At 53.1% G+C, this 27,016-nt stretch overlaps 1 protein-coding gene across 1 annotated transcript in view; it reads right to left on the minus strand.

Moving 5' to 3' along the window:
- Window positions 1-9,241, minus strand: part of Pdxk (pyridoxal kinase) — a 30,446-nt gene extending 21,205 nt beyond the window's left edge. The window contains exon 1 of the mRNA XM_076867772.1: window positions 9,036-9,241. Coding sequence (XP_076723887.1) covers window positions 9,036-9,122 — 87 coding nt within the window. The 5' untranslated portion in view covers window positions 9,123-9,241. The remainder of the gene's footprint in view (window positions 1-9,035) is intronic.
- Window positions 9,242-27,016: the final 17,775 nt, after the last annotated feature.

Genomic DNA, 27,016 nt, shown 5'->3' on the forward strand with positions numbered 1-27,016 from the left:
TTCCAAGGACTAAGCCGATCCATCACTAGAACAATCAACAAAAATCAGCAGTCCCATCACCGAGTTCGCCTGCCTGGCCGGGCCCCCTCTACGCCACGCGGCCTGCAGCATCTCAGTCCCTGAAGACTGAGGAAGCAGATTAAAGCCACGTGACACAGTCCTGGAGATCCTGCCAATTCTGGGTGTGGACACTCAACGCCCGTGTAGAGAAGGAAGCTGCTGTCCTCTGCTTTCAATGACAGCTAAGGGGCTGAGATGCGCTTGGCCTCTCCGTTCCAAACGCCGCCCCATCAGCTTCTTCAGCGCCACATGCCTGTGGCAGCACCCCAAGTCACCTGTCAGCGCTGCACTTCAGCCACACTCGGGAGGAGGCAAAGCCAGGCTCGCTCCTGGGCTCAGACCCATGTGGGCACTGGGCTCCGCGAGGCCGGGGCCCTGACCAGGCCCTTCCCGAAGGCCCCTGCCTCGAGCTGGGAGAGCACATGCCCTGCCCTCACTCACAGAAGCCCTCGCCACGGAGGCCCCACGGCCCCCAGCACAGGTTCCCAGCACGGCCCCTCCCCGCTTTCAAGTTCTACTGGCCCAGCCTCTTCCTTCACCCCAGGCCAGCTGCTGGCCCCTGGGTCACCACTGGGTTCCCTTTTTGCCTTTTCTGGCCTAGCAGCTGCCTCATTAGGCCATCTGCTCCCCACCTCCCCTCCAGGGAGCCGCAGGCTGCTCCTTCAGCTGAGGGTCAGGAGACGCGGGCAGCAGGCAGACACAGGCCCCTGCCAGGGTGCCCCAGACCCCTGACTCACACAGCCACCTCAGGCCACTTTGGGGACAGCACTGCTGGTCTGTGCCTCCTAAGGGAGAAATCACCGTGTGTCACAGAAAGCCTGGTGCCCCGAATGGCCTTGGGGCCCCCTGGTTCAAAAGTGACCCCAGTGGCCTTCACCTGCCCTGTGTGGCTTCTGCATATGGGTGAAACCTGAGGTGGCCTCTCTCCCAGGACTGATACTAGCCAGGCGGGTCCCACCCAACTCCAGTGGCTGCTGGGCGGAAGGGGAGGCCCGAGATGTGAAAACTGCGGACTCTGGATGGCTGCGTGGAACCGGCCTGCACGACTGCACCGCTCCCGTGGCCCGGAGCACCCCAAGGCCAGCAGACCTCGCCTCTTCCCAGCTAGCTCACCGCACCTCGCCATCACTTACGCCCTGCAGCCTGGAAGCCTCTGCTCTGCGCAGCGGCCCTGCGCCCTGTGCCGCCTGCATCTCCCCCATCTCCCGCCACAGCTCCACTGGGCCGGCAGGAAGGGTCCACACCTGGGAAACCAGCACGTGCCTGTGAGCCAGCCCCTGCCAGGCACCCGCTTCAGATTTCACCTGCACACAGCTGGCACACAGCCAGGAGGTGGACAACCTGCTTCAAGACAAGGAAGAACTGGCTGGTGCCACCAGGGAGAGAGGACCGGGAACCGCTCCAGCTCAGCCGCCCCTCGGCCCACCTACCCATGGGTCCACGTCTGCTGGCACGGCCCACCACAGCCTGTTCACACTGCCTCACGCCCTCCCTGCAATGGTCCTCACTGGCCTCTGGACTTGATGTTGCCCCAGCTCCCTCAAGTCGTACCCCTTGCACTCCTCCAAACCTACCCCTGAGGGTCCACTGCTGCCCAGGTATGAAGCCCAGACCAGTGTCCACCACCACAGCCTCACACCCCAAGCAGCAGCCAGGGTCCCCGCCATTCCATGAGCCCCTGCTGCAGAGCTACTGGCCACTTTCTGGACCCCAAGGCCCTAGAGCCACTGTGCCATCAGTTCCACTCCCTCGCCGAGGGCAGCACCCTCCACCTGCAGTTCTGCTTCCAGGGTCAGCAGTACAGTCCTGACGGAGGGCAGTCCCCCACCTCTCCCACAGCCAGGGCATGTAAGACAGACACAGGGACACAGCGAGTGGGGGGCAGACAGACCCCAGCTGTTCTCTTGTATTCCTCACTGCTGCCCGTCTCTCACCGGTCTGACCGTCCCTGTCACAGGTGTGTGTGCAGGAAAAACCAGCACGAACAGTCCTGGGCCTGCCTCCACCCAGGCCAGTAAGGGGAACAGTGTGCTCCTTCCAGCCCTCAGGGCCCCATCAATGTCTTGCCTCCTGGGCTCTCTGCAGCACCCTGGGCTCTCTGCAGCACCCCGGACCTGCCAGGATGCTCAGGGACTCAGGCTCGTCCCTCCCCCGGCCTCTGAGATGGGGTGTCTCAGCCAAGAAGCTTAACAGATGAAGCTCCAGTGCCCAGAGTCAGCCGCAGCACGGGTCCAGCCGAGGAAGGCCTGGCCGAGCACTGGGAGGCTCAGCGCCCCAGGAGGCAGAGATTCACTGCCACCATAGTGGGCGCTCCCTGGGAGACCTGCAGTGGGCAGCCTCTGCCTCTCAACACAGATGGTGCCTGAACTGCAGCAGGGGGTCCCTGCCTGTGGCCTGGGCGAGATCTGTAGCTGTGTGCATGTCGTGTGCATGTCGGACACAGGCTGTCTTGCAGGGAGAGGAAGCTGCTCGGACTTCCTGCCCCAGTGCCCAAAGCAGCCCAGGCAGGGCCCAGGCAGGACCTGGAAAGGCTCTCAACCCTCCACTGCCTGAACTCCATAGCAACACGGCTCAGGTGCACCCAGGAGGAGGGGCACTCCAGGCCCTCAAGCCCAAACAGGGAAGCCAGAGGCTCTCTGTTCCTCCCCCTCCTTCCACCCACAGCTGCAGGATACAAGCTCCTCCTCCTGCCACAGCAGCCCCAGTACCCCGGCCCCATGGCCACCAAGCATCCCCCACTTGGCAGTGACGCAGGCTAGCGGCTGCTGTGGGCAGGTGGCCCCCACTCCCAGCGGCCCGTGACGCCTTCCCCCTATGTCTTCAACCCTCCCCTAGCAGCCAGGCAGACACAGAGAGTCACTGCCTTGAAGCAGCCGCTCGGATCCCTCCTCCCGGGAGAGGCAGAGTGACTCAGAATGCAGAGCGGGGAAAGCTCCGGAATATTCCAGCACAGTTCCTCCAGGGGCCAGCCCACCCTCACTCAAAGCCTTCTAGGGGTGGAGAGGAGGTCAGTCACCTGAGAAACCTCAGGGCCCAGGGCCCAGGGCCCTCGAGGCTGCCTACAATCCAGCCAAGCCACATCCTCATCCTGATCTCCACAGGAACTTCAGGAGACAGCCTGTGTTCCCCAGGGGTCTCCTACCTCCCCAGCTCACCCCCAGCCCCCCAGTTGCCTCTGCCCACGTGTGTGCCCTGCCTCTGCAGTCACAGCTCTGCCCCCGCAAGCCCCCAGCACCCACTTCTGTGCCTACAGCCCTCACGGCTGGGACCATGATGCCAGGCAGGCCCCACCATGGGCAGTGGAGTCCAGGGTCTCCCGGGTACTGGGCTGCCCTGCAAAGCCCCAAGGCAAGGGTCTCACCCCAAGCTCCTGGCAACACCTAGGGGCTGACCATGGTCAGCCCATCTTGCCGTTGGGTCACTCAAGAGACTTGGTAGCCTAGCCACGGTTCTTCTACGCAACAGGGGGTCACAGAGAACCAGGCTGGTAGGAAGCCCCCCTCCTCCTGCCACTCACCAGCCTGTCTGCCGCTCCCCTGGCTTAGAAGAGATCAGATGGCCAGACACCTGGAGGCTGCTGAGCTGTCCAGAGGCTGCCAAAAAGGTATTCCCGGCCCAGTATGGCCACTCAGTGAGGCCTCGGGCTGTCCACCCGAAGGCAGCAGAGCTCCAGTCCTGCTCTTCCTGACCTGCTCAGCAGGATCTCTGCCCAGTGCTGGCCCCCTCCTGCGCCTCACTCACACACAGACTGGTCCCTGGGAGGGCCAGGCCCTGTCTGCCACCACGCTCCTCAAGCCACCCAAAGGGGACTGCTTTTGCCAGGTGCTTGGTGGCTCTCACAGGAGGCCACAAGGTCAGCTTCCTGGGGCCGCCGGGGGAGGGGCTTGCAGGCTTGTGCCAGCAGCGGAACCCCTGAGAACAGAGGCCCCACGTGGAGCTGGGTGCGGAAGGAACAGGATGGCAGCTCTGCCGGGCAGGGAGGGAGGGCGGCGTTACCGGGCTGCATCCCCGAGCCCGTCCCCAGCACTCCCCCTCCTCTCTCCTTTCTTCCATTCTTCCCCATGTCACGGCTCCAGGTCACCAAGGAGGACCGGCCATGACTACTTCAGGAGCTCTGTGTGGGCGTGCAGCCGCAGACGTCACAGCCAGTGAGTCAGCGGCCGCTGACACTGAAGCGCCCGGCTCTGCAGACTTGTCCCCGCTTTCCATAGCGGGAAGCATCACCCCAAGGCTTACTGAAATGAGGTCAGCGTCCTGCAGAGGGCAGAGCAGCACCAAGAAATGCACCTGTAACGCACAGGCACCCACCTCACCCACCTCACCCACCTCACCCACGCACGCAGACGTGGTCCAAGCAGGGAAAGAGCAATCAGAAAATGAAACCAGTTCGTTCTCACTTTTCTCTGTGACAGCAGAGAACAGCAGAACCCTCAGCCCCAAATTCAGAGTCACAAGAGCAAGAACAATGGATACTGTTCTTTCATGCAGAAAAAATACTAAAAACACCACCATGTTTCCAGGACTGGGACCCATCTGGCTCAGACCCGGGTTCAGCAGCGGCCAAAGGGAGAAGGGAGAACTCAACCAGAGAAGAGCAAGCAGGCAGGTCAGCACAGCCTGGTGGGAACGAGGGATGGAAGACACGGGACCGTTTCCAACTCCGACCCATCTCCAAGGGGGCGAGCAAGAGTGGCCTGCCCACATGTGCATGTATACCATGCGTCTGCCACTGTCCTGTGGCTCCAGGGACCCCGGACCACAGCCAGGGCTACTTTGCCAGTGTCACCTGTCAGAGAGGAGTAGAGCCATGTTGAAATCTAGGATTCCAACACAACCTGATGCCCACGCCCTGCTTCTTCCTGCAGGGTGTCCAGGCCCAGGCCATTGGTCAACAGGCATGGCATTGCCCCTCAGGGTCTGCCCCTGCACAAGGGGCCAGGACAGTCAAAGAATAAGGCTGCTCTCTGCAGGCCCCAAACCAAGCTGTCCACCTTACCATGTCCTCAGGGGCAGGAGATTATGGCCTTGCCTTCCTGTTCCAGGGACAAAGTATGTAAGTGGGTTTTGAGCTAAGGCCCCAGGTTGGATTTTCAAAGCCAATGGATTCAGTAAGTTGGTGTCCAGTGCTCATGATTCCCCGACAATCCTTGAGGCTACCCCAGCACAGAGGCCAAACAGCCACAATGCTCAGGCCCACTCCTCCAGAGGCTGACACAAGGACATAAAGTTGCTCCGAGCCACCTGCAGGCCCAGTGGCCATGACAGGCTCCAGTGCCCCACAGCAGGGCAAGTTTGGCAGTGCTTGCTGCCACCCTCAGGCAGTTCATGTTATATCCCAAAAAGGATGTCACCAACCTCTGAGCCTTTTAGAAAACCCTAACTGCCCCTTTGGGTCTCTCTGCAGGCCCCTCCAACCCCAGGCAGACCACATGGTGGCCCCAAGGGTGTGTCCACTGAAACCTCTGAGCATGATCACTTTGGAAAAAGGTTCTTTGCAAATATAAGTTCAAGATCTCAAGATAAGATTGTCCTGGATTAGCTGGTCGCCCTGAGCTCAGTGACAAGTGTCCTTGGAAGAGGAGAACAAGGGGGAAGATCAGACATGATGCATCTACAAGCCAAGAACCCCTGGGCCCACCAGAACCTGGGAGAGGCAGGAAGAGCCCTCTGGGAACACGCAGGGCCCCGCTGCCAGCAAGTGCACCCCTGCCCTCCAGAGGAGAGAATAAATTTGTTTTTAGCTCACCCCATCTGAGGGGCTTTGTAATGGTAAACTTGACCGTGACCCCACCTTGGGAGGCAAGAGGGCAGGAGCAAGGTTGGGAGGCTGCTCTGAGCATCCTGGGATCTCCACTTCCCAACCAGCATGCCAGGAAGGCTCTGCACCAACACCCACAGGCTCAGGCAACCCAGAGCTCGGGGCCTGAAAGACTTGGGGGATTTCCCCTGAAGAGGAATAGGCTGGGGTCTAGCTCAGCGGCAGAGGGTTTGCAGGCACACGCAAGAAAGGCTCTGGGCTCAATCTCCAGCTCCATTAAAAAAAAAAAAAAAAAGGCGGGGGAAGAGGAAATGGTCCTGGCAGTGTGTGGACAGGCAGCGTGCAGCAGGACACCTTTCCTTCCCCTGACCCACAGCCCAGGACCAGAGCAGCAGGGCTCCCGGCCCAGACGCTTCGCAGGCCTGCGTGCAGGACTCCACAAGCCCCTTGCCTCTCCTCGCTGCAGAGGTGGGTAAGGAGGGTGGGGGCACGAGAACCAGGAGACTGCCTCATCCTCCTTGTACTCTGCAAACCCCAGATCACCCTGCCTGGCTCGCAGCCCTGCTGGCACTGGCCCCACAAACACGTTCCCCTTGGGCACAAAAATGCACCTTGGATTCAGGCCCAGGAATAAAACCCAAATCAGGGTCAAGGTTCTACTCCCTTCTCGTCAGCATGTTTTCCCTGGCCCAGGGCAGGGGCTGCTCTGCTGCCTGCATGAGACCCAGGAGTGGGCCCGAGGACTCAGGAGTGTTTAGGAGGCAGGACCCTGACGGTCCTAAGGTGAGAGTCTGCACCAAGCCACAGCCGTCAGCCATCAGCAGGAACACGAAGGCCAGGGGCACGTGTCACACCTGGCACGAAGGGCTTCAGGAGCCCTGGCACCAGACCCCAACAGAGATGGTGCCCTGTACAGGGAGGATCAGAAACCAGGCCCAGGTCCCCCAGTGCATATTACAGAAAGATGGGACACCTGCTTTGTGGCACAGAGCCCTGGACACTAGGGTCAGTCTCCACAGTGGCCTCTCCAGCCCCATGCCAGGCCCCTGGGGCATTCTGTGGTCTCTCTGATGCAGTATTAGGGCATTAGGCCTGGCCCCAGCCTAGACCTTCTCCTTTTCTAGCTTTTCTTTCCCCACTTTTGGCCATGTAGACAATACTCTGGCGTTCCAACTTGTGTAGTGTTGACCAAAACCCCCACTACGGTGACTCTGGACCTCAGGGAATGCTCCCCATGGACCTGCCTCTGAAGGCCCCTCCTGTGCTTCCTGAGGCTGTGCAAGCTGGATGGGCAGGTCAGCCAGCCATCCCAGCCCGCCCCACCCAGCCCACTGCCTCTCCCTGCCCAGTGGTGCTCAAACACAGGGGTGGAAGAGCACAAGGCCAGCATGGGCACCTGTGGAGCCACAGATAAGGATGCTGGGCACTGGGACCCCAGGTAAGAAGCACAGCTCTTCCCCGAATGGGTTGTCCGGAAGAGCCGCTCCCTTGGCAATAGGCACACTAAGTCCTCCTCCTTGGTGCAGAAGCCGAGGCACATGCCTGGGAATTCAGGAGCCAGGAACCCTGCTGAAGGACCAGGACAAGAGGAAGAAGAGCAGTTTACCCAGTGAAGGGAAGAAGAGAAGCAGCAGGCAGGTGGGGAGGAGGGGAGGAGGGACGGGACAGAGAGCCACAGCGGCATGCACAACTGCCCGGGTGGGTAGGGCTGTGCAGAGCCCAGCCTGGCTCCACCCTGCCTGGCTACCCCTGCACCCCTGCTCCAAGCACATCCCATTCAGTGACCCTGTCTTTTGCAGTCCTAGGATCTAAAGTTTGAGGTCAGCCTGGGCAATTTAGCTAGATCCTGTATCAAAATAAAAAAGGGTCTTGGGATGTAGCTCAGTGGTAGAGCACTTGCCTAGCATTCTTGAGGCTATGTCCTCCTCCCCCAGGAGCCAGGGGCTGCACACTGACTGCCCCAATCAAGGTCTGCCCACTGGAATGAGGGGCAAGCCTGAGACTGAGGTGGGGAGGCACCGTGCACCTCCCAACAGAGGCTCAAGACTCAGTGGCCACCCAATCCCTTTGGTCTTGAACTCCTGCTCTACAGCTGAGCATGCTACCCCCAGGTTGGCCCTTCCTGTCTTCCTTCCACACTAGCCCAACCTGCAGGCCTGCTGCAAACAGGCGGCCTTTTCTTTTTCTTATTTCTTGCATAATTGAACCCAGAGCCTCAAGAATGCTAGACAAGTGCTCTACCACTGAGCTACATCCCAAGACCCTTTTTAAATTTTTATTTTGATACAGGATCTAGCCAAATTGCCCAGGCTGACCTCAAACTTTAGATCCTCCTGCCTCAGCCTCCCAAGTAGCTGGGATTACAGATGTGAACCAGAACACCCAGCAGGTGGCCCTTCTTCATGTCCTGCAATGCTCAGCACAGGGACTGGGTGTGCACAGCAGGAGCCCAAGGACCTGCCATATCTGCCCTTGTCACAGACCATGCCAAAGGTGGGCAGGCAAGGGGGCTATCACCTGGCCAGGCCCACCCAGCACAATACCCTGGTTCTGCCTCAGGCCCAGCCTAATACCCACTGTATCCAGGTCCCCTCCTGACCATCCAACCATAACCAGGAAGCAGTAGGTGCCTGGCCTACAGTAACACGTGAAGACACAGTGGGCTCCAGGAATGGACAGCCCAAGAGCTGGCCCAGCCTCCTGACCACCGGCCTGTCTGCAACCTTACTATCCTCTCCTTCATGAGGCCCACAAGGGACAAGGGGCAGAACCTGGAGGCCAGTGCAAACACCTGCCTATCTCACCGTCCTGCCTGGACATTGCCCGCAAGGGCCGGGTCCTACCAGCTGTGACTCCTCCAACCCTGCTGCATTTTTGTCGCCTCCAGGGAGCCCCCGCCCACGGCTGGCCTGGCCAGAGGCACTCGCCGGATGCCACAGCTGGTGCACCGGGGCTTGATCCCACCTGAGCACCCCTCACTCCAAGCCCCGGCCAACCCGCCAGCAGGGCTCCCCGCCCCCGCCCACCAGCCCACGGAGCAGGCTCATGGGCGCGCCAGGCTCTGGCCGCAGCGCCCCGAAATCCAGACCCCAAGCGGGGGCTCACTGCGGGACCCCGCCAAGGTCACGGCTGGGGGCGACCGGCCACCCCGCCGCGGATCCGCACGCAGGGCGCGAGTGCAGCCGAGCGGGTTACGTAAGCCGCGCGGAGCGCGTACCTGCAGCGGGAACGTGGCCGCCCGGTTGCCCACGTAGCCGCGGACGACGTGGCTCTGGATGGAGAGCACCCGGCACTCCTCCTCCATGCCGGGCGGGCGCGGCGGCGCGGGGCCGGGGCGGTGTCACGGTCTCGGCGCTCGCTCCGGCTCCCCTCTCGCGGCTCTCCGGCGCGCGGCCCGGCTCGCGCAGGCGCTGGGCTCGGACGCTGCCCGCCTCCTCTGACCTCAGCAGCGGCTGCGAACCCGCGAGCCCCGCGCGGCGCGGGGCGGGCCGGGGGCGGGCTGGGGCGGGAAGCGGGCGGGCACCGCCGCGCAAGCGCCGCCCCTCCCAGGAGCGGGAAGCGAAACCCGGCCGGGGCCCTCGCTCGGGGCGGCGACTTTGCGTCCCTGCACGTGGGCGCCCACCCTCTAAGCGCCGGTCCGCACCTCGGTACACCCGGAAGGGCTGGGCAGCGCCGTCTGTTCCTTCACTGATTCATTCGTTGCCCGGACCACGGCACGGCGCTCCAGTGCGCAGCTGGACACAAGTCCGTCCCACGCCCAGCGCCGCGAAGGACACCAGCGGGGGCGCGGGCCGGCACCGCTGCGCACTCAGCAGGCTGCACTCTCAGGGCCCAGGGCCCCAGAGCCCACGGGGAGCCGCGCACAGCTTAGCGGAGCAGACATCCCCACACCACCAAAAGACGCTGGAGGACCTCTAGTGTTCCCCACCAGGGGCGCAGCCTGCAGCAAAGAACAACCCTCAGCCGCCAGTGCCTGGCCCTTGGCCACAGGCTGCCCCCAAGTTGGGCCACGTGTTTGGCCTATTGGCTGCAGGTTCAGGTACTTGCCCACTAAGGATGGCCTTAGGCCTGAGCCCAAGCAACTCCACTTGAAAACTCCAGTTTGAAACCTGCAGTCTCACCAGGCACACCCACAGAGCCCTCCAGTGTGGCCCTCAGGCATCAATAGGTCACTTCCCCCACCCTGACAAGCTCAGAGTGAAGTCTCTGGCAGGCTGTCCTCGCCCAATAAGGGGGAAAGCCCCCCCCCCCCCAATAAGAGGGAAAGGCGAAAAGATCAGGGTGGGAACCACCAGACCAGATGCTTTAACCCAGGGTAAATGATGTCACCGAGAGACCCCCATGGCAGCTGATAAGGATTGAAAGGGGGGTTAAAATCCCCCAAATATTGGAGCAGATGAACAGACATTCAGCCAGCCGACACTGGCGCACACAACCCTGAGAGCTCGATGAGGACCTGGACTGACATCCCAACTCTTCCCGTGTGCCTGATCCTCGGCATTGTTCTCACCACCCTCAAACTCTACAGCCACATTTGGCCCTGTGGGAGCTGCAACTTCTCCCTATGACCCTCTCCTCAGCCAGCCATCAGTTCCACCCAGGAGAAGCCTGCCTTGGTTCCTGACCTGATCACCGTGGTCTGAGTGGGTGTGCATCTGCTGGACTCAGAGCCTGAGACTTGAGACTTCTGATCTGACACTTGAGCTTTGCATGCAGAGGGAATGCCTGTCATGAGCCTGTCATGATGAAGTGTGTTTGCAGTGCTTAGAATTAGTCTAGAATTGTTTGCTGTGAACTGATTATGTCTATTGCCATGCCCAGAGTTAAGGATTGTCATTCCATAAGAACCTATAGAGTGAAATTGTATTAAGTGATTTAAGTAAATAAAGCATTGAAAAGGGCAGAAGTGCATGGACATTCATTATGTCTCCCCTGGACTGCAGATGCCACACCTTTTGCTCTCTCAACACCCACCTAGGTCCTTCCAGGAGGATGAACCTGACCCTGCCATTCATCTCCCAACCCAGCCATCTCCTGAGCTGACGTGAGGGCACAACTCCTCCAGGTTGTGGGTCTCGGACATGTTGCTTTGACCCTTGGGGTCAGTGATATAGACAGCACATGAGAGCAAGCATGGTACCCTGCAAGAAGAGGGCATTGCTTAGGGAACATTTTCAAGAGAAAGTACATTGTGATTAATAATAATCATCATCCATATCTATACTCCACAGTATAGATAGGAGAATCCCAACTTCAAGGCCAACCTGAACGACTTAGTGAGACCCTGCCTCAAAAAAATAAATAATGAATTAATTAATTAAAAGGTGCAGCCACGTCAATGTTTATAGCAGCTCAATTCACAATAACTAAGCTATGGAACCAACCTAGGTGCCCTTCAACAGATGAATGGATGAAGAAGATGTAGTATATACACACAATGGGATATTACTCAGCCATAAAGAACAATGAAATTATGGCATTTTCTAGTAAATGGATGAAAATGGAGACTATCATGCTAAGTGAAGTAAGCCAATCCGAAATAACCCATGGGGGATAGAAGTTCATTGGATTAGACAAAGGGGAGTGAAGGGAAGGGAGAAGGGAAGGGAATAGGAAAGACAGTGGAATGAATCAGACATTACTCTCCTAAGTTTCCTACAAGACCAGTGTAACTCCACATTATGAATGACCACAAGAATGGGAAATCATACTCCATATATGCATGATATGTCAAAATACACTACTCTCACATATCTAAAAAGAACAAATAACTTTTTTTTTTTTTTAATTAAAAGGGTTGGAGACATAGCTCAGTGGTAGAGCACCTCTGGGGAATCTATTGCCAATTAGTAACAGCTATAATATTTTCGGGCACTTGCTATGTGCTAAGCACATTTTATCACTCACTGACTCTTCACAAACACCAGTACTGTGGGGTCCATCCCATATTACAGACGGGGAAGAGGGAAAGGCCAGCGGTCACAGGGCTGCTGACCAGTGTTGCTGAGTGACAGCCCTAGGAATCCATGGCGGCCAGAGTGCCAACCATGCCCTCATGCCCCTGTCCTGTCCTGCCCTGTGAGACCACCCCCTTGGCTCTTGGGATCTGAGGAATCCATCTCTCTTTGCGGCTGATCTCAGCCCTCCCCACGCTGACCTGTGGCCCCACCCCTCTCCCTGGGCAGACATAACCAGCACCCTGCCCCCCACACCTTTACCCAGGTGAGTCGAAGCGCTGAGAGGAAGGAGCAGAGGTGGGCTCGGAGATGCTCCTTGACAGGGCCCAGGTACCCTAACAGTGATACTTCATGAAGACACTTGCTCCTGCTCTTTTGGACCTTGAAAGATCTGGTTGCTAGTTCCCAGCTGTTACACCGATGTCCCGAGGCTGGGTCTCGGACTAGCCACAGCAGAGTCTCCCGGGAAACACAAGGCCTATGCCCAGGCCTAGCCCTTTCCTACCTCACTGGGCTGGCCTCTATGCTTCCTTTTGGCTCTCCCCGGGCTTCTGAAACCCTCCCCCAAAGGATGAGAGCCACTATTTAGGCAGATGAGTTAGTCGGGCATTTTTACGAGCACATGTAGTCACTAATGATCAGTCCAAGCATATACCTTTTTCCTTCACAACTCAGAGAGCAAAGACCTATGGGAAACTGGAAGTCTGTTGGCAAGACCTCCCAGGCTGGCCAGCTAGGACACAGGTGAGCTGCCTCCTTGCTCCTCCTGTGTCCAGCCAAGGTCAGCTTTCCTGGGAGGGTCCTGGAAAGGTGGCCCTCCGCCAGGTCGGAGCACAGCACTGCTAGGATAGGTGGAAGGATCTCTAACAGAGAGAGTGACCTGAGAGGGCTGAAGTCGGCCCACCCTGGAAGGCAAGTGGTGGTGTCTAGGGAAGTTTCTAGAACAGTATTCATGGAGACAGAAAAGAGGGGACCTGGAAAATTCAAGCCAGGCTCATCTTTCATGAGAATGATTGAGCCACAGGTGTCTGCATCAATAGTGTGCTGAGGCTTGAGACATGGTGGTCGTGGTGACCACGTGTCATGTGATAATGAAAAAGCCTTCCACTGGGACACAGCCATGTGGGTTTGAAATGTCCCAATCAGGAGAAAACACCAGAGGAAGACAGAGCAGCAGCTTCGGGCTGCCGGAGACTGCAAGATGAGCGCCACAGGATGGGATGGGCCAGCCCAGCAGTGGTGTGATGGTCAGCATGGCTGACCATGGTTAGCTGTGTCACTGTGACAAACCGCCAGGGTCCCAGGGGCGAAGCCAGCAGAAAGTGTCCTCAGCGCTCTGCAGCTCCAAGGCCAGGGTGCCAGCTGACTTAGTTCCTGGACAGGCCTCTCTTCCTGGCTGATGGCCATCTTCTGGCAGTGTCCTCACGTGCCCTTTGTGAAGAGGATCTGAAACAGGGAGAGAGAGCACGTTCACACTCTGGTCTCTCTTCGTCTTCTGGTAAAGACACTAACCCTGGAGATCCAAGATGGCACTAGAGGCAGGCTGCGCTCCCCCTCGCTCCCTGACTCCGGGTTCAGCAGAGGAGACACTGTCTCTCTGCAAGGCAGCCATTGCTGTTTACCCCATCGGTCAGCTGAAATCTCCCGCTGCCTACCAGCATATCGCCCACCTTTTGAGCACAGATCGTTCGCTGACTGCTGCCTGTTGTCCACCATTTGCCGTTTGCCTGCCTGCCCACCTCTTGTCTGCCCACTTCTTGCCTGCCCATCATCCACCACCCAACATCCACCCGCAGATCACCTGCTGTTAGCCTGTAGACCACCAGCAGACTACCCATGGCCTGCTGCCCCCTGCTGCCTGGAAGTGCCCACAGATTTGGTTACACATGGACACAGCCGTCTTGGGACATTGGCCAGGGCTTACAGGCTTACTGTCACATCCACATCTTGACACTGGCCAGGGCCTGCAGATATGTTGTCAGGGTATCCGCAGGTCTGGTTACACCTGGGGTCTTCCTGTTGGGTGTGCTAGTGGCTGCCATGGGGCTGCCTCCTTGCTGGGCCGCTTCCTGTGTGAGCACATCCCTGGTGGTCTCTCTGCACGTTGAAACCGCATTGAGATCTTGGGACTGCAGCAAGCAGAGCCTGGGGAAGCCAAAGCCCAGGAACCCCAGAGACCAGGGTTAGTTCCCCAGGGGGAGCACAGGTTGGAGAAAACCAGGCTCTCTCCAGCTCAGTGAGTCCTGAAGTACCCTGGGAAGGAAGGGGATGGAAGGGGCCGGCTACACCAGATGGGAAGAGGGAGTGGGGGCATCCTGCTATTGGCTCACCCGCCTAACTGGTTGGGCACCCACCAGGCTGGATCTACCATCAAACTTCAGACAATCCCACCTTCCGCAGAGAAGGAAGCTGAGAAAAAGTTTTAAATCCAATGGAAGCAACTGGTCAATTTTCCATTGAAACTTTTCTTTTTTTTTTTTTTTCTTTTGCCCTCTCTCATCTCTGTCATCTTTGAATCCAAATATTTTTAATGCATCAATTTATTAAGGAATGGAACATCTGAATAGTATATTTTAGTTTTGTTGTGTATCCTGATATTCTTACTTTTTAAAAAAATCTGTATTTACGTGTTCTGTAACCTGACTGTCTCCTGGATTCCCTTCTCCCTTCTCTCTTACTAACAGCCAATCTCTATTAATTCCTCCCTCGCTCTTACTATAAAATTTCACCTCTATCTTCTCTCCTTCTCCCTCATAAACATCACACATTACTTCTGTTTCCTCATTGTCCATCATTAGAAATGGTACACACTTTTAGCAAACTTACGTTTATATTGTAGACAATAGTTGAACACATCATTCCTGTTTATTGCAACAATAGTGTAGCTGCCTTAATAGGAGATGTTTGGTTTAAAGGTGAATATTGTTTGCATTGGGTGCTGTTAATAGTGGTATCCTCCTTAAAGGTGAGGTAGCCTTCAGGGACACTGTAAGCCAGGGTAGAAACTCTGCCTCAGATCCATACCTCTAGATGGGAAGACACACGAACAACATAAATAAAGAAATAAAGCCCCTCATACAAACCAACATGTTCCAACAATAGACTCCATAGACAACACAGTAGAAGAAATGTCAGAGAAGGAGTTTAGAAGTTACATGGTTAGGCTGATCTTCTAAATGAAGAATGGTATGCTGGGTGTGGTGCACACCCATAATCCCAGTGACTCAGGAGGCTGAGGCAGGAGGTTCAAGAGTTCAAAGCCAGCCTCAGCAACGGGGAGGTGCTTAGCAACACAGTGAGACCCTGTCTCTAAATAAAATACAAAATAGGGTTGGGGATGTGGCTCAGTGGTCAAGTGCCTCTGATTTCAATCCCCAGAACCCAAAAGAAGGAAAGAAAGAAAAAAAGAAAGAAAGAAAGAAAGAAAGAAATCAGAGACAAAATGCAGGAAGTGAAAGATCACTTCAATAAAGAGGCAGATATTATAAAAAGGAATCAAGCAGAAATCCTTGAAATTAAGGAAACTATAAACCAAATTAGTGGCTGGGATTGTGGCTCAAGCGGTAGCACGCTTGCCTGGCATGCGAGCAGCCCGGGTTTGATCCTCAGCACCGTACACAAACAAAGATATTGTGTCTGCTGAAAACTAAAAAATAGATATTAAAATTAAAAAAAATAAATAAACCAAATTAAAATTCCAATGGACAGTATCACCAATAAGACTAGACCATTTAGAGGACAGAACCTCAGGGAATGAAGACAAACTATATATACTCTTTAAAAAAAAATTTTTTAGGGGTGGGGCTGAGGTTGTGGCTCAGTGGTAGAGTGCTTGCCTTGCACATATGAGACACTAGGTTCAATCCTCAGCACCACATAAAATAAATAAATAAGTAAAACAAAGGTACTATTGTCCATGTTCAACTAAAAAAGTTAAAAAAATTTTTTAAAAAGTTTTTAGTTGTTAATGAACCTTCATTTTTATTTATTTATATGCACCGAGGATCGAACCCATTACCTCACGTATGCCCCAGCCTGCTAAAGTATATGTTTGAAAATATATATGGTTGAAAATAAAGTCAATCACACAGAGAAGATGGAACAAACAGAACATACAAGAAATATGGGATAACATGAAAAGGCCAAATTTAAGATTTATCAGAATAGATGAAGGCATGAGATACAAACCAAAGGAATGCACAATCTTTTCAAAGACATAATATCAGGAAACTTCCCAAGTCTGAAGAATGAAATGGAAAATCAACTACAAGAGGCTTATAAGACCCCAAATGTAAAAAACTACAGCAAACCCACACCAAGGCACATTATAATGGCAATGACGAACATACAGAATAAGGATGGAATTTTAAAGTCTGCAAGAGAAAAAAAAAATCAAATTACATATAGGGGAAAACCAATTCAGATTTCAGCTGATTTCTCAACCCAGACCCTCAACGCCAGGAAGTCCTGGAATAACATGTGCCAAACTCTGAAAGGAAATGCATGCCAACCAAGACTTTTATATCCAGTAAAATTAAGCTTCAGATTTGAAGATGAAATAAAAACCTTTCATGATAAACAAAAATTAAAAGAATTCCCAACTAGAAAGCCTGCACTACAGAACATTCTCAGCAAATACTCTACAAGGAGGAAATAAAAGAAAAGAAAGAAAAGAAAAGAAAGAAAGCCAGCAAATGGAGGTGCTATATAAAGGAAAGGTCAATCAAAGGAGAAACAAAGTCAAGTCAAAAAACAAAAATAAACCAAAATGACCAGGAATACAAGTCATATCTCAATTATAACCCTGAATGTTAATGGCCTAAACTCATCAATCAAAAGTCATAGACTGGCAGGTTTGATTTAAAAAAAAAAGGCTCAACAATATGCTGCCTCAAGAGACTTATCTCAGGGCTGGGGTTGTGGCTCAGTGGCAGAGCACTTGCCTAGCATGCATGAGGCCCTGGGTTCGATTCCTAGCACCGCATAAAAAAAGTTAAATAAACAAAATAAAGGTATTGTGTCCATCTACAACTAAAAATTTTTTTTTTTAATTTAAAACAAAGAGACTCGTCTCATAGGAAAAGACTGAAGGTGAATGTTAGGAAAAAACATAAGTTGTCTGCAGGGCAGGCTGAACAAAGTTAGCTGCAGGATGACCTGGCTTCTCAAACTCTCTGTCTGGTTCTTTATCACCTATTTGCTTCAAGCCCAAATGGCCCAAGCCCCCGCTCAAGGCTGAACACTCAACCCCCTGCTCAGGGCATGTGACAGCATGACTGTAAGACAGGACAGGCTGGGCCACCAGTGAGCACCTCATTCCCCCAGGAGTCTGTGAGGGAGATCATTCACAGAGAAAGACAAGAGGAAGGTGAGGGGATTCTTCCTGTAGGGTTCATCTCCATGGGAACCTTTGGATTTTCCTCCCATCCAGCTGAAACTGAGCTGGGCACCGTGGTGCACGCCTGTAATCCCAGAGGCTCTGGAGGTTGAGGTGAGAGGATCGCAAGTTCCAAGTCAGCCTCAGCAATTTAGAGAGACCCTCAGCAACTTAGCAACACTCTGTCTCAAAATTTAAAAATCGAGTGTGTTATGGGCTGACTCGAAAATTATCCCAGACTGACCCCATTTTACTCAGACACCTCCTCCTGGGTGAACTGGTCCCTCCACCTGAGTCCTCTCTGGTAAAAGCTGACCCTCTACCCACAGCTACTTGCACCCTGACCACAGTACCCTTGCTCTGTGGGACTAATGCAAGATTGTTTTTCTGAGAATGGGATTTCTCAGATATTGTGACTCTATGACTCTTTTTGGTAACTTTCCGTTTGTATGAAATGTGCCTTGGAATGTGATGGCTTCTCCTGCCCTGCTCGGTGCCAGTGTCCTGCCTGCAGAGGACGGACGGCCAGAAAACAAAGCTTTTGTCTTCACTTCCAAAGGACCGGAGAATTATTTGGAGATTTGGGGACAGTGGGTTCATAAAAGGACTAGGGATGATGTGGCTCAGGGGGAAAGCACCCCCGGGTTCAATCCCTAGTACAAAAAAACAAACAAAACCTGGAAGTGAAAGTTTGCTGTCCTCATGGTTTGGGGTTCACTCTGCAGCAACTGCTGTTTTCCTTACTCTCCTCTCTACCCCACAGAGAGAATTTCAGCACAGCAGCATCAGCACTAGGCATCTGTTTTTTTGTTTTGTTTTGTTTTCAGTGCTAGGAATTGACCTCAGGGCCATGTGCACACCAGGCCAGGGTCCTACCACGGTGCCATATCCCCAGTCCTCAGGCATCTGTGTTTTTAAAGAATCTTTGAAAACTGGCTAATAAAAAACACAGGAGCCAGGCACAGTGGCACACAGTTGTAAACCCAGTAACTTGGGAGGATGAGGCAGGAGGATTGCAAGTTCAGAGTCAGCCTCAGCAACTTAGCGAGACCTGCTTAAAATAAAATATAGGGCTGGGGATGTAGCTCAGTTGGTAAAGTGCACAAGGCCCTGGGTTCAATCCACAAAAATAAATAAATAAAATATAAAAAAACAGGGCTGGACATGTGGCTCAGTGGTTAAGCGCCCCTGGGTTCAATCCCTGGGAACAAAACCAAACCAAAACAAACAAAAAACCCAAGTTTATATATATAAACTTATATAAACTCTCCCTACAGTCTTTTGGAAGTTAAATATAAAAATAAAAGGTATTAAGGCGGTTGTAGAAGTTGGATGTTTAGAGGTTGAGGGTCTGTGCTTTAGAAAGCCTGATGCTTCTCCTCTGCCCCAGGCCGTCTGAATCTAACTGTGCAGGTGTCAGAGGCCGCTGAGGCCCGCCCATGGACACACACCCAGTCAGCATCTACATCGTGCCTCCTGCCCTAGATGACCCATGGCCAGGGGGCCACTTCCAGACCTTGTTAAGGACTGCACATACTCAAGCAGGTTCCTCAGTCCTCTGACCCCTTGTCTGGGGGTCAGGGGCAAAGACAGCATCCCTCTTGCAGAGTTCTGGTAGGCTTGACATGAGACAGAGTGACACACGATCAAGGGCCGGCAGTCAACAAAACCAGCTTACCCCACTAGCCTGCGACTTGAGGGTCGTCCTGTATCTCAGCATCTGTGCTGTGCCAGGCTGCTGTCCCACTCAGGAGGGGTTGAATGTATGATGGGTGGATGCAGAGTGGGGGAGTGGGGGGATGCAGGGTGGGGGGATGGGAGGGTGCAGGGTGAGGGGATGGGTGGATGCAGGGTGGGGGATGAGTGGGTGGAGGGTGGGGGATGGGGGATGCAGGGTAGGGGAAAGGTGGGTGCAGGGTGGGGGGATGAAGGATGCAGAGTGGGGGATAGGTGTGCAGGGTGAGGGGATGGGTGGATGCAGGGTGGGGGATGGGTGTGCAGGGTGGGGGATAGGTGTGCAGGGTGGGGGATAGGTGTGCAGGGTGAGGGGATGGGTGGATGCAGGGTGGAGGGATGGGTGGATGCAGAGTGGGGGATGGGTGTACAGGGTGGGGTATAGTTGTGCAGGGTGAGGGGATGGGTGGATGCAGGGTGGGGGATGGGTGTGCTGGGTAGAGGGATGAGTGGATGCAGGGTGGAGGGATGGGTGGATGCAGAGTGGGGGATGGGTGTACAGGGTGGGGGAATGGTGGGTGCAGGACAGGGGGATGGGTGAGTGGAGGGTGGGAGGATGGGTGGGTGCAGGGTGGGGGGAACAGGTGGATACAGGGTGGAGGATGGGTGGATGCAGGGTGGAGGGATGGGTGGGTGCACAAACAAATGGATGGGTGCTGGTGGGTGGGAAGGTAGATGGATAAACTAGTCAACTACTTTGAAAAAGGCAATTTCTCAATAAAATTAAACAGAATTTCCATATAATCTCTCAATACCACTGTCAGGTCCATACTCAAAAGAACCTGAATTGATATCGACACACCCATGTCCAGAGTAGCATTATTCACAAGAGCTGACAGGTGGGAAGAGCCCGAGTGTGCATCAGTGGATGAATGTATAACGTGCAACGTGCGGAGCCAAAGTTTCACCTCGACCCTTCTGACTGGCTGAGAATTAAATTGGCATAGTAGAATAAGAGAAAAATGTATAAATATTTTGAATTCGAGTTTTTCCTGGCTCAAGAGCCTTCATAGGGAAATAAAGATCCAAAGAGAGAGGCAGCTGAATTCTTACGCACTGATGGTAAGCATGTGATGAGGCAGAGGCCCTGTCTCTGGTGGCCACTGGGGATAAGGGTTGGTCTAACCGGGTTGGCTTGCACAGATGCCTCAGCCCCAGTTCCTGTCCTTGGTGAGAGGGATCTGGCTGTCCTCTGGGGTGGGCAGGACATTCTTTGCAGCAGAATATCATTTTCTGTTTTTAATGAACAGAACTAAGGTCAGAGTGATCTTTCTCATCTGCTGTTCGTAAAATGCCTTTAACTTAAAAACAGAGTGCCCAAGCAGGTATTTCAGAATAGTATGTTCTAAACTCTCCCAAGAAGCAAATTTGGCCCCTTGAAACAATGGACTTTTTTTTTTTTTTAATATATATCTTATTTTTTAGTTGGACACAATACCTTTATTTATTTTTATGTGGTGCTGAGGATCAAACTCAGGGTCTTCACGTATGGCAAGCGCTCTACTGCTGAGTCAGAACCCCAGCCCCCAAACAATGGACTTTTTCCCCCTGATTTTTGGTTCTAGGGATTGAATTCAGGGGTGTTTTACCACTTAGCTACATCTCCAGACCCAGACTTTTTTTTGGGGGGGGTACTGGGGATTGAACTCAGGGGAACTTAACCCCCTTTATTTTTGTATTTTATTTAGAAATAGGGTCTCACTGAGTTCCTTAGCACCTGGCTTTTGCTGAGGCTGGCTTTGAACTCGCAATCCTCATGCCTCAGCCTCTGGAGCTGCCCCAGACCTTTTTATTTTCTATTTTGACACAGATATCACTAGGTTGCTCAGGGTCTCACTAAATTGTTGAGAATGGTCTCAAATTTGATATCCTCGGGGCTGGGGATGTGGCTCAAGTGGTAGCGCGCATGCCTGGCATGCGTGCGGCCCGGGTTCGATTCTCCCCGGGTTCGATTCTCAGCACCACGTACAAACAAAAGATGTTGTGTCCGCCGATAACTAAAAAATAAATATCAAAAATTTCTCTCTCTCTCTCCTCTCTCACTCTCTCTTTTAAAAAAAAAAAAATTTGATATCCTCCCTTTTTTTTGGGGGGGGGGGCGTGTATTGGGAATTTAACCCAGGGACAATTTACCATGAAGCCACATTCCCAGTCATTTTGTTTATTTTAATTTGAAACAGGGTCTCACCAAGTCGCTGAGGGTCTGGTTAAATCACTGAGGCTGGCCCTGAATTTACAGTCTCTTGTCTCATCTTCCAGAGTCGCTGGGATCACAGGCTTGTATCACTGCTGCCCAGATTAACAGTGGACTATTATTCAGCCTTAAAAGTAAAGCAAGGGCTGGGGCTGGGGCAGTGGCAGAGCACCAGCCTAGCATGTGGGGGGCCCTGGGCTCCATTCTTAGCCCAGCACACATAACAAAGAAAATGCAGGCATGCCGTGCCTCTGCAACTACAAAATACAAATAAATAAATAAAGGAAACCAGGCATGGTGGTGCAGGTCTGTGGTCCCCCATGGGGTGTCTGAGGACAGGCCCCAGCGTCTGGGTGGCTTGGTCACCTTCTGTGTGAAGTCCAGCCTGCTCCTCAGCTAGGAAGAGCGCCCCAGGCTTCCCGCTTCCCGCTTCCCAGGGCTGCAGACATGGGGCGGGTGGTGGGGAGCTCTACTACCACACCCACCCAGATCCTCCCTCCCTCTCTTGCCTTCCCTTCTCCCTGCTCCCTTCCTCTCAAATCGGACCCTCTGCTTGCCTTTGGCTTTCTTCCTGCCAAGTGTCCTGCCCTCTCCTGCAGTCCAGCTCAGCAGGAGCTGGACACAGAGGCCAGGCAGGCGGGCAGGCAGGGGCCACGACCCAGGCGGGGCGTCTTCTGGGTGTCAAAGCCCAGAATCACAACGATGTAGTTCAAGTATCTTCTTTGGCTTTCTTTTTAATGCTAGAATCAGGCAACACATTCGTTCCATAAAACAGGTCAGCGTACCAGTGAGCCCAGCAAAGGAACTTGGCTTCCCTGACAGAAGGACTGAAAGAAGCAGAAACGGGGTGGTACATACCTGGGTTCCCAACTGCTGGGGAGGCTGAGGCAGAGAATGGCAAGTTCCAGGCCAGTCTGGGCAACTTAGTGAGACCCCCATCTCAAAATAAAAAGGGAAGGGGTATAGCTCAGTGGTAGAGCACTTGCCTCGCGTGTGCGAAATCCTGAATTTAATCCCTAGTACTACAATAAATAAAATTTTAAAAAATGAAGCAGAGGGGCTGGGGTTGTGGCCCAGCGGTAGAGCGCTCGCCTAGCATGTGCGTGGCCCTGGGTTCGATCCTCAGCACCACATAAAAATAAATAAATAAAATAAAGGTACTGGGTCCAACTATAATTAAAAAACAAATATTAAAAAAAAAAATGAAGCAGAGAGGCTGAGGCTGTGGCTCAGTGGCAGAGCACTTGCCTAGCATGTGTGAGGCACTGGATTCGATCCTCAGCACCACATATACAAAAATAAAAAATAGCTAAGAAATATTTTTTAAAAAATGAAGCAGAAACAAATCACAAAGAATAGATTGGTCTTTTCCACCCCCCTCTTTGGTACTGGGGATTAAACTTGGGAATGTGTAACCACTGAGCCACATTCCCAGTCCCTATTATTTTTTAATTGAAATGGGGTCACACTAAGTTGCTTGGGGCCTCACTAACTTGCTAGGGCTGGCCTTGAACTTGGGCTCTGCCTGGCTCAGTCTCTAGAGTTGCTGGGATCACAAATGTGCACCACGGTGCCCTGCCTGGATTGGTGATTTCAAAGTGACTTTCTGTATGAGGCAGAATAGGGACACACAGAACCACAGGAAAGTAGGGGTTTGGTCAGCATCGGGTGCTCCAGGTTTCCTTTTTTGGCTGCCAGCGAGCAGGGAGCCCATCGTGTGATTGAAACTGGCCTGTCCTCTCTCTAGTCCATCTTGCCTTCCGCTTCTCCCTGCTCCCTTCCTAGTCAGATCAGACCCTCTGCTTGCTTTTGGCTTTCTTCCTGCCAAGTGTCCTGCCCTCTCCTGCAGTCCAGCTCAGCAGGAGCTGGACACAGAGCCCAGGCAGGCGGGCAGGCAGGGGCCACGACCTGGGCAGGGCGTCTTCGCTGACAGTGGATGGAATCAACTTCTCTGCGGGTCATGTAACAGCTTGGAATCTGTTTTGGAGATGTGAAGCTTTAGCACAGAGACAGCAAGAAAAAAGTAGATTTATTGCACAGTCACCAGAGAGGCTGAGAGAATGCTGGGAGAGAAGCGCCAGAGCCAGGAGTCTGGTGGGGGATTGGGCCTCTTCTTTTCATGGTCTCTGGAATCTCCTGGCTTCCTTATCTCCTCCCCTGTCCATGTGATCCTCACTGTTATTGATTGGTCCTCCTGTGTCCATGCATCTGTTTGAGTTCTCTTTTTTTTATTTATTTTTATTTTTTTTTTCAAAGAGAGAGAGAGAGAGAGAGAGAAAGAATTTTTTTTAAAAGAAAGAGTGAGAGAAGAGAGAATTTTAATATTTATTTTTTAGTATTTGGCGGACACAACATCTTTGTCTGTATGTGGTGCTGAGGATCGAACCCGGGCTGCATGCATGCCAGGCGAGCGCGCTACCGCTTGAGCCACATCCCCAGCCCCTCTGTTGGAGTTTTCTATTGGAAAACTAAATAAATAGAAAAACTTTTGTATTTTTCCACAGAGGCCCAGGATTCTCCCGAAGCCTTTGGTCTCAGACTAGGGTAGCTCCGTTGGTCCCCCTGTTCTGGGGCTTCAGCCTCTCGGACTGCGCAGCCACTGTTCTCCCTGCTCTCCAGCCTGCAGATGGCCACGCGGGACTGTCCAGCTTCTGGTCGTGTGAGCCAGCCTGATAAATCCCCTTTTTATTATCATACTTCCTGTTGATTCTGTCCCTCTAGAGAGCCCTGACTAACACAGAACAACTGTGTGCTTAGAGGCATGAAGCCCAAGACTCCCTGCTTTCAGCCTCCTCCCTGCGTGTCCAGGCTCCTCGTGCACCACAGCAGCAGCACCGTGGGCTGAGGGGCTCCCTCATGTGCCGTTTACAGACTCTGACACTCATGACTTTCCTTTTTTGTTTCTGGTGCTGGAGATGGGACCCAGGGCCTCACACATGTTAGTGAGCAACCTATTCTCTGAGCTACACCCCCAGCGCTTTTTATTCATTTGATTTTGAGATAGCATCTTGCTAGGTTCCTGAGGCTGGCCTCAAACTTCTGATCCTCCTGCCGTTGCCTCTCAAGATATATTTTTTGAGCAAGGTGGTCTTTAAGCACAAGTCAGGAATTTCTTCTGGTGTACAACCAGAGGATCTGTTCTGCTCAACAACGAGGAAAAACTGCATCTGCTGGACCCGAGGGAGGTGCCTCCCCAAGGAGCCCTGAATGTGGTCCCCAGTCCTCATGTTCTAATCCACACCCCAAGGTAAGAGCATCAAGAAGTGGGACACGTGGGAGCCTCGAAGGATTAGGGCCCTATCCCTCAGAGGGGCTCAGAGACGTCCTCACCCGTCTATTGCCATTTATGAACCAGGAAGTAGTCCTGACCACAGCTGAACCTGCAGCACCTTGATTGTGGACTTCAGCCTGTAGGACGAGGAGAAATCGATTTCTGTGTTTTTTTTTTTTTTTTTTTTTTTTCTTTTTTTAAACTGGGGATTGAACTCTAGGATGTTTCATTACTGACTTTTTAATTTTGAGACAGGGTCTCATGAAGTAGCTTAGGGCCTAGCTAGGTTGCTGAGGTTGGCCTCAAACTTGCCATCCTCTTGCCTCAGCCTCCTGAACTGCTGGGATCACAGGTGTGGCCCCTGCACCCAGGAGTTCATAGCATTTTGTTAAAGCAGCCCCAACAAGTTAAGACATCTCCCAGGGCTGGGGTTGTGGCTCAATGGTAGAGCGCTTGCCTAGCATGCATGAGGTACTGGGTTCCATCCCCAGTGAAAGGAAAGTGACCACAACACTTGGAGCAACCAAGAGATCTTTATTGCAGCAGTGCAACAGAGGAGAAAAGAGAAAGAGAGAGAGAGAGAGAGAAAGAGAGAGAGAGCGTGCACACAAGGGAGAGCGAGAGCAAGGGAAAGCAGAAGCAAGAGAGGGAGACAGAGAGAGAGAGAGAGAGAGAGAGAGAGAGAGAGAGAGAGACAGCGCAAGAGACAGAGAACAAGAGAGAGAGGGGCCCAGCAGGAGGGAGTTTTTATAGCCCAAAAATCTAATGGGGTCTCTGGGTCTGCAAGCTGCCTTGTTGGCACAAGGGGGGTTAAGGGTCCAGCTTTGATTGGGGTGTGTTGAGTCTCAGCCTTGAGCAGGGGGATGAAGTGTTCAGACTTGACGCAAACAGGTGATAAAGGACCAGACAGAGGGGGGTTTGGGTGTGTGCTTATCCTGCTGTTATAGTTAAAGCTTCGTCCCAGGGTTTCATAAACTGACTTCCAGACCACTCACGTATAATCGAATCAAGCCTTTATTGAAGCACACCAGTGGCGGTTGACCAGAACATAAAGCTGTTCCCCTGATCAGCCCCCAACAATTGCAAGGGTACTCCTTATAAGCCTGAAAACCGCAAAAGGGATGTTCAGGGGGTCTAGCCAATGCAAGCAAGCCAGGTTACAGAAGGGGACAGTGCAGTCAAGCGGAGGGAAGCCTAACCAATCACAGTTAGCCCAGTCACCCCAGTTACAGAAACAGAGCCCCGTTACCCTAGTTACAGAAACGATACCCCATTAGGTAGTTCCGTGTTCTTAAAGGTTTCTATAGCAAAAGGAAAAGAACATCTTGCTCCAGTCATGACTCTTCTACTTGGCCTGGTTGTTTTACAGGATGAAGTCATAAAACAAAATGGAGTTACATTTGCTCCTACTATCACATTGCTGCTAACATTCATTCAGCCTGCCCTGCAGACAACTTATTCAGCCTGTCCTGCACCTAACATTCCTCCCTTTTTGTTTTTCTAGGTGACATGGAGGCGGCGTAAAATCCTTTGGCTACTTCCTGCTTAATGGTGGGCGGCGTGGGACTAGGAGGGAAAGTGGAGGAATGTTCGGGGGACAGGTCTGAGAGCACCAGGGCAGCCAGAAATAAGACCCAGTGGCTATAGACAGTTATCCCAGAAGGGGCAAAGTCCACAAAGTTCCTTGAAGCCATAGGTTGTCAGAGGCATCAAACCATTTCTGAGTGGAGGAGATCTTGGGTCTCAGCCATTGGTCTGTCGTAGGGACTCTAGGAAGTATCGGAGGTGGCTTGGTTGAACCCAGTAATGTCAAGGGTGACAGCCCGATTGCAGCCAGTGGAAGGACAATCACCTTGACCCATGAACTGAGAGTGGGTGGTGCCATCCTGGTGCCATGTCGATTGGATATAGAAGTGGCATCTGTGTTTTCAGATAAAAACTTGAGAGAGATTAATTCTACCATGCGGCCAGCGCAATGGTTTCATTAATGAGGTTCTTGGCATAAAAGTTAGCTAGCAGAGATCGAAATAAACACACAGGCTCAGTTACCTTTTTCTATGACCAGGTCCGAGACGGCTCCCCTCTCTGGTTCTCACCTCTAACCGCCCGGCAGGGCAGCAAGGATTACTCAGGGCTAGCAGGAGAGAGAGAGAGAGCACGCCAGGGAGTAGCCTTTTATTGGGGAGCAAGAAATTCAGGGGAGAATTCCATCCAATGAAGGTTGAAGGGGAGCCGCACTCCAAGGTCAGGGTCAGTGATTGGGCCTCCGGGGTCAGTGGTCAGTTACACCCCCACACGGACAGGTTCTCTCAACAGGAGAGGGCCGGGAAAGCTCCAACACAGCCAGAGCGCCTCAGACCCTGACCGGGAGTCACCCAGTCACGTGTGAGAATGGCTCCCGACAATTAATGATTAGTAAAAGAAGAAGAGAGTTGGCAAAAAATCTTGAGTTTGGTGGGTGTGGAGGAAGTCCAGGACTGGACATTTGGAACAGGTGCCTTTTTAAGATTGGAGACATGGTACCAGGGAGAGTGTCTAAAAGCTTGGGCACCATTGGGGTAGTAAGTATGACTGTAGGGGTTCCAGTCCAGGGAGGTTCCAACGATTGAGAATGCAGTTCCTGAAGTAAGACTGTGTCATCTAGTTGAAGAGGGTCCAATTCAGT

The sequence above is a fragment of the Callospermophilus lateralis genome, chromosome 10 (genome assembly GCF_048772815.1).
Source record: "Callospermophilus lateralis isolate mCalLat2 chromosome 10, mCalLat2.hap1, whole genome shotgun sequence".
Classification (NCBI taxonomy): Eukaryota; Metazoa; Chordata; class Mammalia; order Rodentia; family Sciuridae; genus Callospermophilus; species Callospermophilus lateralis.